The sequence below is a fragment of the Tupaia chinensis genome, unplaced genomic scaffold (genome assembly GCF_000334495.1).
Source record: "Tupaia chinensis unplaced genomic scaffold, TupChi_1.0 Scaffold000119_2, whole genome shotgun sequence".
In the NCBI taxonomy this organism is placed as follows: Eukaryota; Metazoa; Chordata; class Mammalia; order Scandentia; family Tupaiidae; genus Tupaia; species Tupaia belangeri.
Window position 1 is genome coordinate 509753 of NW_006159586.1, and position 10262 is coordinate 520014.

The 10262-nt window shown below is 44.9% G+C and overlaps 1 protein-coding gene across 2 annotated transcripts in view; it reads right to left on the bottom strand.

Annotated features, from left to right (window-relative positions):
- The window catches only part of LOXHD1 (lipoxygenase homology PLAT domains 1), a 219353-nt gene that overhangs the window by 192045 nt on the left and 17046 nt on the right, over positions 1 to 10262 (bottom strand). For both annotated transcript variants that reach the window (XM_006144420.1, XM_006144419.1), the window contains exon 4: positions 9738 to 9922. In XM_006144420.1, the coding sequence (XP_006144482.1) occupies positions 9738 to 9922 (185 nt within the window). The remainder of the gene's footprint in view (positions 1 to 9737; positions 9923 to 10262) is intronic.

The window sequence follows — 10262 nt, forward strand, 5'->3', positions numbered from 1 at the left end:
ATTCGCAGAGCAATTCTCTTCTTCCCGCTCTGTCCGGAGATGATTTTCTGCAGTGTTAGGTGGGAGCAGATGGGGTGGGCAGGCAGCTGCTGCGAAGTTCAGAGGAGGAGAATGCTGCAGGGCTGGCCCAACTCTTCCACCCTGAAGCCCCCCCACCCTGAAGCCCTCACCCTGGCATCTGTGGGCTTGGGACCACCTCCACAAGGTTGGAAGGAAGACTGACTTCCAAGCAGCACCCACAGCAAATAGACTCAGGGATAACCAGAAAATGTTTGACATTGGGTGAAGTGGAAATGGAGTGAGGGAAGAAAGCTAGGGAGAGAAGCACCCCCTGCAGGCTTCCACTGCAGTCAGGGTCATGAGACTATCCCCAGTTGTCTACAAAAGCTTACCCAGATCCTAGATGGTACCCAGGCACTGAGTGGTTCCAAAGTCCTTTCCAACTCCAGGAGAGCCAGAATCTTGAGTCTATGCATCTCAGAAACAGAATAAGTGTGGTATGGGAAAGAAATGGAAACCCCAGAAGCTTAACCACAAGAACAATAATCTTGACATTGCATCATTTGCTGAGTACTTATTCTATGACTGCCACTGCACTAAGTCTACTGTGCTCCTTTCTCCAATTAGCCTCCTGAGGTGGGTATTCATGTCATTCTCATTCCACAACTGGGAAAATAGAGGTACAGAGCTTAAGGCATCTGCCCATGTTGCATAACCAGTAGTGTGGTAGAGCCAGAGCTGACCACAGAGAATGAATGCCCAGAAACTGAGTATGGAGGAAGACAGGTTATGCAGAAGGTGGGAAGTAGAGGAGGAATGAAAGCAGGAAGGAGTATCCACAGAAGAAGGGGAGCACTACAAACCAAGGCCCTCTTGCCCTTATGGAAGCGCACTATCACTGCACCCATCCATTTGCTATTGGTTGTGAAGGTCAACATCCTACCAACTCTAAAAAGACCCCAAGAGGCTACCTAGTCATCTGCTCTTTAGAGGAAGAAATTGAGGGTGGGGGAGAATCTGAACTAGACCCCAAGTTTCATTACTTTGGGCAGCAAAGCTAGAACCAGAGCTCAGGATGTATAGTCACAGTGCTTTCTGACCCAGAGAGTTATAGCTTTAAATTTATTATTTAATTACTCTATGGTTTTTATCAAGTATAATCTGGGAATGAATCAGGGCTGCTAGTTTTTTTGGCAGAGCTTTCATGGTGGGTGTTTATTGCAACAGTCACCCAGGCTGCCTTCATTTTGCATTTGCTTTTGCATGATGCAGTCCTCTGGCAAATCTGTAATCCACTGCAGGTCAGAACAATTTGCACATGCCCTTAATACGTTAATCACAATCCCTTTCTTATCCTACTTTCTCCTCAAATGCACCCTGGGCATCGTGCCCAACATGGTCTTGCCAAGACTGAGTGCACATCTGGAGCTGTGTGATAATCAATGCACAGCACAGCATGGATTGTAATGAAATTATAACCCCGTTACCTGATGAAATGGCCAGGAGTATAACAGCAATGGTGCCGAAGACAAACACAGTCCCATTTCTACCTATCCCAGGCTCCAGGCAGCTTTCAACCCCCAGCACTGGCTATCACATTAAGCATGGGAAAAAAAACAAAAACAAAAACGTTCAACTCAGACTGGGAACCCATATGAACGTCATCTGCCCCTGCTACTAACTACATGCTCCTGGCCCACCTACCCAAGCTGTTGCTTCTTCGTGGGTTCTCTTTCTCCTAACAATCAGCCCCTCAGTCTCTGATGCATACAACAGAACTGGCTGCAGTTATATGTATTATTAATCCACCAAAGAAGAGTAAATGCCTCTAGAATAAGGGTTGTCCCTAACAAAGTCTAGAGAATAGGTCCCAGCTGGGAGTCGGAGGTGGGGGGCAGTGTCCACCTCCAGACTGAGCCCTGTGAATGTGAAAGCCCTCCCCACTACTGCTGAGGCCTAAGTCTGCAACACTGATGGGCTGTTGTGCCTGGGTTCTGACGGCCCTGGGTGTGAACAGCCCCCAGGCCAGCTGGAACGCAGCTCTTGGCTTCAGAGGCCTGACTCATGGCCAAGTTGGCAGAGCTTTCCCAAAGCGATGTGGTGTAGGCTCAGCATTCATTTAGCCACGTGATCATCCCAATACTTTTCTAGGTGGGAGGGTTTTGGGGTTGGCAGTGGGCTATGGGCAATTACTTGGCCAGAAGGCAGTAAACAGCGCCATTTGAGCAGTGACAGGCCAGGCAGGATCTGCCCTGAACAGGTCTTACTCATGCCTCCCTACTGGATAACGACCCCCAGCATGGACTCCTTCAGTACTCGGCATTGGGTCATCCCAAATCCACCAAGAGAGACCATCTTATCTTATCAGGCTTTGTCTAACTCAGATATCTCTCTTGACCTTATCCTCAGTTATCTGCAGCGACTCAGCCTCAGCCCCACCCTGGGGTTCTCAGCCCTGTTTTCTTGGCCTGTGTAACCCTGCAACATGCTTTTCAATTAAAACTGGATGCCATGCTGTGGATATCACACCAAAAGTGACATTGAAGTGGGAGGAATGAAATCAGTGGGTGGGAGATACCTGGAAGAAGGCAAGAGACACAAGGAGGTCTTAGCCAACAGAGCACCAAAGAAAGGTAGCACCATAAAGGACCTTGGGGAAACACCAGTCCAGCCTGCTAATAAAATGAGGAAACAGAGACCCAGAGAGGAAGGGCACTTGCCCAAAGTCACACAACTACCACGAGGTGAGACGAATCCAGGCCACTGCCCCCACAAGCTCTTTCCATCCATCTCTGCTGCTCGTCTTCTCACGTGCCTGTGTCTACACATACTCCCACCCCATAGAAACAAACCTGTTCTTACCAGCATTCATATGAGCCCCTTCCCCAGGGGCTGAGGCAGCAGAAGTGAGAGAAAAAGCACTTGCTAGATGTGTGGGAGAGTCCCCAGTGCTACTTTCACAGCAACCAAGCTTGGTTGGAGAGACCAGATAGACATACAACTGCTTGACCGAAGAGGCAAACAGTAGTCCTTGAGGCATGGAGTTTCTTAGCCATTTACCCGTGTTTAAACACCTGAGGGCTACAACCTACCCCATCAGCCACAGTGGTCCATTCATGCTACCAGAGCACATCTGAACCTCAGGGAGTAGGTTAGAAAGGTCCTCTCTGCCCATGAGATTCTGGTAGCAGAAATCACTGCACTGCAGTACATGGCACAGACTCTATCCCCGGACTTTGGAGGAGGAGGAGAGGTCTGAGGCAGGGGAAGAACGAGATGCTTCTATGGAGAGGGGGCTTTACATCTGGTGGTGTTTAGGTGGCATGGAGAAAACTGAAAGAGAGGATGAAGGAGCAGGTGAGGGAACAGACAGGTGCTGGCCATGATGTATCCTCTGACTCCAGCATGAGTCCATTTTAAAGGAAAACACATAGTTTTCCATCTCGCCCACTTGAGACAGAAGCCCTGGGAGCAAGCAGGGCACAAGCATTGCAGGCCCCTGGGGCTCTTGGACCCTTGTGGGGCTTGATGGGGATTTTTCCAAAATCCCAGGATCTGCTATCGGGGGCCTGGCTTCTATTTCACAGTCTCAGAGCTGGTTGGAAGAGGGTGTTCATCCCATCTCTGGGCCTTGGTTCCTCTCTCATGGGTCCCTCAAAACCTCTTCATGGTTTATTAGTGTGATAGAGAACAGCCTTTAGGGCCATCCACTGCCAAACACATTCTGAGCAAACAGGTCGGGAAATGGGAGCTGCTAGCTCCAGACCAAGAGGCAGAGGAAGAGAACAGAGGTGCTCTAAGATGCTCACCTTGACCTTCAGCACATATTCAAAGTGGAAGGAGATAAAACTAGCCCCTAGTAGGGTCTTTAAATAAGACACTAACTGTAAAATGCATGCTCATGAAGACACATAGCTACAGAAGTATTTTGTACAAAAGTCATATGGCTAGGAGATGGTAGAGTCAGGATTGGAACCTAGGGCTCTATGATTTGAAGTCTGGTGCTCTTAACCCTGAAGTGCTCCAGTCTCCTCATGGGTACCTTGTGTTTTGGGAATCTGTGTGCTCCCCTGGACTGTGAGCATCTTGAAGACATCTTTATTCCCAGGCCCAGCATCTAGGAGCTGCTCAGGAGAGCATCACCAATGGCAACTGCTGAGGACGAAGCTTCATCTCGAGATGTGGGAGGCTGCTTAGCTCCTGGCTAGGAGCTGCGGTCAGTGTGTACACATCAATGCAGCTACTCTGCCCCTTTGGGCTCTAGGTTATCAAGAAAATAAGCCACTCCAGGTAGGGTGGCAGAAATCCTCTAGGAAGGGTGTCAGGCATCCATGCAATGAAAAAGGTGATACGAGGCAGATGGGATGAGGGAAAATTCACTATATTTGAGGAGCAACTCAATAGTCAAAACAATGTTCCCAGGGAGAATAAATGCAGATGTGCTAGAAAAGCAGCTGCCTGTCTTCCAGAGGCCCCTGACGCCCACTCCAAAAGGAAGACAAGCATAGAGATGGCTGCTAACTCCTTGTGTAGACTCTGTATGTCTGAAATACTTCATCACATGTGGTGTTTGCCTGGACCATTGCACTGAGATATTGGAGGAAGCCAGCCAAGACTGGGACTCCCACTCCTGCTGATTCACTTGGTGATGAATCAGTAGGTTTCCCCAGCAGCCTTGAAGTCTAGGCAAGAACTGAAGACTTTGGATGGAGTAGGCATTTTTCTCTTTTCTTCAAGAAGCCCTTTGACTACAAAATCATTATCACTGTTAAGAACAGTGAATGAGTATTTAGAATACATTAAAAAAAAAAAAAAGCAGGACAATAAGAAACCCTGAACAGCCAAAACAATCTGAAAAGAAGAGCAAAGCTGGAGGTCTCCCACTTCCTTATTTCAAAACTGTTAGAAAGCTATAGTAATTAAACTAATGTTGCACTGGTATAAGTCAGATATATAGACCAGGAAAATAAAATAGAGTCCAAACATAAATCTTCACATACGTGGTCAAATGATTTTCAACAAGACCATTCAGTAGGAAAGAGACAGTGTTTTCAATACATCGTTCTTGTAAAACTGGATATCTACATACAAAAGAATAAAATCTTACCTTACACAATATGCAAAATTTAACTCAAATTAGATCAAAGACCTAAACCTAAGCACTAAAACTTATAACACTCTCAGAAGAAAACATAGGGGGAAAGCTTCATGACATTGCATTTGGCAATAGTTTCTTGGATATGACAATCGCCATTTGAACCAGCAAGTCTAATTCTAGATATATACCCAAAAGAATTAAAATCAAGGACTCAGACAGATATTCGTATACCCATATTCATAACATCATCATTCACAATAGCCAAAGGATGAGAAACAACCCACTATCCATCGAAAGAATGGATAAACGAGATGTGGTATATACATGCAATAAAATATTACTTAACCTTAAAAGGAAATTAAATTCTGCCACATACTACAACACGGGTATACCTTGAAGACATTACCCTATGTGAAATCAGCTGGGCACAAAGGACAAATCCTGTATGATTTACTTACGTGAGGTCCTTAGGGTGTCAAATTCAGAGCCAGAAAGAGACTAGAGGTTAACAGGGGTCAAGGAAAGGGGAGGTTGGAGAGTTGATGTTTCATAGGAAATGAGTTGCAGTCTGGGAAGATTAAAACATTTTAGAGATGGGTGGTTGCTATAGTGGCATAACATGAATTAACTTAAAGCCACAGAACTGTACGCTTAAAATGATTAAGATGGGGACCAGCAGATAGCATGATGGTTATGTCACTGAACTTCCACATAGTTGACTACCGTTTGAGTCCCAGACCTGGTGGCTTAAAACTCAGGTAGGGCACATTTGTATACATGCCCAAAATCCTGAGAAGAGAATGAAGAGATGGGATTGTGGCATGGCCATTCTCCCTGGGGGATGATTTTTCACTTTCTGTCTTTCTGTCAAGCACATGCAGCCTATAGCAAAAATCTCTCTTAAAAATATTTTAGAAGTGGCTAAGATGGCAAATTTTATGTTACATATATTTTGCCACAAATAAAAATGAAGCAAAACAAGAGAAGAGAATGAAAGAGAAGGGATTGCAGCATGGTCATCCCTGGGGGGTGATTTCTTGCTTTCTGTCTCTCAGTCTCTCTCTGTCTCTCTGGTGCATGCACACAACCTATAGCAAGAATCTCTCTAAAAATATTATATCAACTTATGATCATAATATCAACTTTATTTATAAACTAAACTTACAAGTGAACTTACTTTGTAAAAAGTGAGTTAAAGAAGAATCAGTAATTAGTAATGGCAAGTGGTTCTTGAATAAGGCAAAACTATTTTTTGTGGTGGTTGTTTTTTGTTTTATAATAGCACACATGCATGCAATAGAGAGAAAAAGAGTACTCTGAATAGGGTCTCTTCATCCCATGATGACCCTCAGGATCTTGGGCATCTGTGCACAACCCCCTGTTTTCAAGCCAACTGGAAATCCAAACCTGTGTTCAGCCATGTGACTTCCAGCACTACCACCCAGTACACTACAGACTGCACCACCTTGCAGGGCCAAGGCAAAAAATCTTGATGGTGGAATGTGAGTGACTGGACTTTGGGACCCCCTCCCATATGCACTGAGGGGACACCAGGACCTGCTTCCTCAAGCCCCAGCAACAGATTCTCAAGGGCTGCTGAGCAAACACAGAGAAAATAAAAAAGCAAAGGCTTTTGACTGGTCCTGCTGATTGGTTTTCTTAAGGTGTCAGATGCAGTGATTTCACCAATCAATAGAAAACAACTGAGAAACTGAACTTGGTTCTAGAATTTTCCATCCACAACATGTGAGGTTGGTCAACTTCTATCTTCTTCCCTTGGAGCCTGCTGTCTGTGTTTTTCTACCCAATAAACTCCACTAAGGAAGAGAGCAGACCTAACAAAGCCATTCTCATAAAAGTGTAAGTACTATTTTGGTTACTTCGCCATGAAGTGCATTTAAAGAGAAGCCCAGAGAAGAAGGATCTCCATGCAAATCTCAGGCACTATGCCTACCAGTGAAGATGACATTCATGTCTAAGGTAGCAGGCTTCATGCCCACAGCCCACCCTCTGTTCCCGCAAGTAGCACAATCTCCCATCCTGTCTGGATTTTACAGCATGATATGAGATCCCCTTTAGAGAAACCACCTAGAAATCTATTAAAATCCAGTCCTTTCACCACCATGACTCTCTGCTGATCATCTCAGAGGGTCAGTAAGTCAGCCTAGAACATCCACCTTGGTGAAGATCAGGAAGGAAAGAAGTTTCCAGCTGATAGTCAGTCAAAACTTAGGGAGACGGTCTTTGTGGATAGGAAGAGGAGAGCAAGACTCCCTCACAATCCAGTCTACCTTGGAGGAACGGTTCTAAACACACTGCAAATATTCCCCTTTTCTCTATCTTCCTCCTATTATTGCCCACATTCCATATTCTGAAATATCTCACCTATCAAACTGCATTAAAGAAGAAATCATTCTTCCCCATTTTTGTTGTCAAAGACTTCCAGTAGCCGCTAAATGCCAACCTGGTATAATTTCAGGTAAAAAGCAAAGAAATATAACCTTTTTGCTTACCAGTACAATTACTTAAATATTTAAAGATTCTGTTTTCATTTCTCTTTTGGCAATCTAGCCTGGAAATACTAAAAACCTAGTGCCCTCCATCCCATGAAGAGACTGGGGCCCAGGCAACCTGACTCAGAGACTGGGTCAGCAGTATCAACCTGTAAAAGGTCAGAAAACACTGCCCTGGATGATTCTTATGGAAAGTGAGGTCACATTAATTCTTTCTCAATGGCAATTTCCTAACATTCCCTCTCCTTACAGTAGAGTCCTAGGTTTTTATGCAGCCAAGGCAGAAAGATGAGGAACTGGAAAGTGAGAATAGGACAAGGAAAGGGAGACTAAGACAACAAGCGAGGAAGATGGCAGCCTGATAATTTGCTAATGGTTGATGTTGGTATAGAAAATAGGTCAAGAATTAAATAAACATAAGGCCTGGGGGGGGGAAATTTATGAATTCATCCTACTAAATAAGGCAGGCAAAGGGTATGAACAGACACATTACACACATGCACAATAAATTGCCAGTATGCATATAAAAAGTATTCAACCCCATTAGTCATTAAAGCAATCACACTGAGAACCCCCAACTGGAAAACTAAACACTATCAAGTGTTGCCAAGGGTGAGGGAAGAAGGCACTCTTGCACAGTTGGTAGGGCTTTCCACAGATACACCCTTTCTAGGGCAATTTGAAAATGTCCATCAAAAGTCTTAACCATGGGACCAGCAGTTAGCACAATGGCCATGTCGCTGAACTCCCGTGTAGTCGACTGCGGTTCAAGTCCTGACCTGGTGGCTTAAACTCATGCCAGGCACGTGTGCGTGTGTGCCCAAGATCCCAAGAGAAGAATGGAGGAGAAGGGATTGCGGCGTGGCCATCCTGCCTGGGGGGTGTTTTCTCACTTTCTGTCTCTCTGTCTCTCTCTCTCTCTTTCTGGCGAGCGCATGTGCCCTATAAGTGAAAACCTCAACAATAACGACAAAAAAGTGTTAACCATATGCACTTTATCTGACTTAGAAATTCCACTTAGGAATTTGAAGTAAGAGATTGAAATTGTAAATTTGCACATGAATCTGTGCAAAATTCAGGTACATTGTTTATAATAGTATTGTTACATTAGAAAAACACCTTTAGAGGTGTTTTTGTAATATAAATGTCCAAAAGTAAGGGATTCAGTAAGTAAATTATAGTAACTTCATATGAGCAAGTCAAGTGTTCAAGGTTTGCTGAGAGATAGAAAATCAGAGAAATAAAGAGGTTAGCCCATTAGACAGAGGATGCGTTTATTTCTTCTCAGCTGGGTTGCAGGAGAGGGTGGAGCTTGGAGACCACACAAGCACATGCTGGAAGGCAGAATCCAACAAATATGTTAGCCTTGTATTGTTCTACGAGTGGCCATGGAAAAGTTGCTTCTCTTCTCCTGGCCAAAGTCCCTTTCCCCTCTAAGAGTCCATGACTCTATGAGAGCAAGGTATCACAATGACCATTTTTACAAGTAATGTCTCCCTTTTGGAAAAGGCAGATATGTTCAGTGATGACTAAAGCAAGGTCAGGACTTCAGGGGATAAAGGTATGATGAAGCGGGTCATGAGATACAGTGTATATTGTTATATGCAGTGTTTCCCTGCTTCTTGTTATTCCCTTAGAACTAAAATGACAGAACTTAATTAAAAATGAATTGATTCACTTCTCATAAAGACAAGAGGACTCAGAAGGTCATGATGAAACTTTGCAAGTGCAGATTCTGATTCCCATCCACCACACTCTGGCTGTAACTGACCTTCCTTGGGCATCATGACAAAGGTAAAGAAGTTGGAAGACAGGGAAGGTTGCCTTGATGTCAGAGGGGACTTTGGTATACACCCATCAACAAGAATCATGGAGACCACAGGATATGCTCAGGGCCACACCCACTCCTCCATCGTGCCTCCAAGTCCTCTTGTATTTCCCACTTCTTTGAACCCCCAGAGCATGGGGAAGGTCACAAGAAGAGACAGGCTTCACTTGGGCATTCACCAACAGGAAGACTTTGGAGAGGTAGCAAAGGGAGGTCAGACTGTCCTGAGCAAGACAGAGGCCTGGGTGAGCCCAGGTGGAGCAGAGGCGGAAGGTGGGCAGGCCAGCTAGGCACTGACCTCTCGGCATATCCATGGGGTTGAAGCTGGCTAACAGGTCACGACACCACTGGCGGTCACCTTCCACTTTGCTCAGCCAGTTGTTGCAGTTGAAGTAGTAACGGAGATGAGGTCGCTTCATGTCAGTCACAATCACACGGTCCAGGTACCAGCTGGCATTCAAGCCTGTGTTGTCATGCTCAATCCTGTGGCAGAAGTAGACACTCAGAACCAAGATGGCACCATTTCATATTGCAGTACCCAAATGTTTACAGCAAAGACAGGTGCAATCACCTTGTTTTTGTTACTTTGAATATTATTATCATCATCGTACATCATCAATCACCTTGTTTTTGTTACTTTTTCTCATGTATGAAATGGGATACCTTGCAGGGCTAGTAGGTGGCATGGTTGTGGTTAAGGGTGCTAGATTCCATGGTTTGAGTCCCAGACCTGGCAGCTTACTTTCTCACTTTCTCTCTCACTCTCACTCTCTCACTCTGTCCCTCTCTGGTCAAATTTAAATAAATAAATAAATAAATAAAT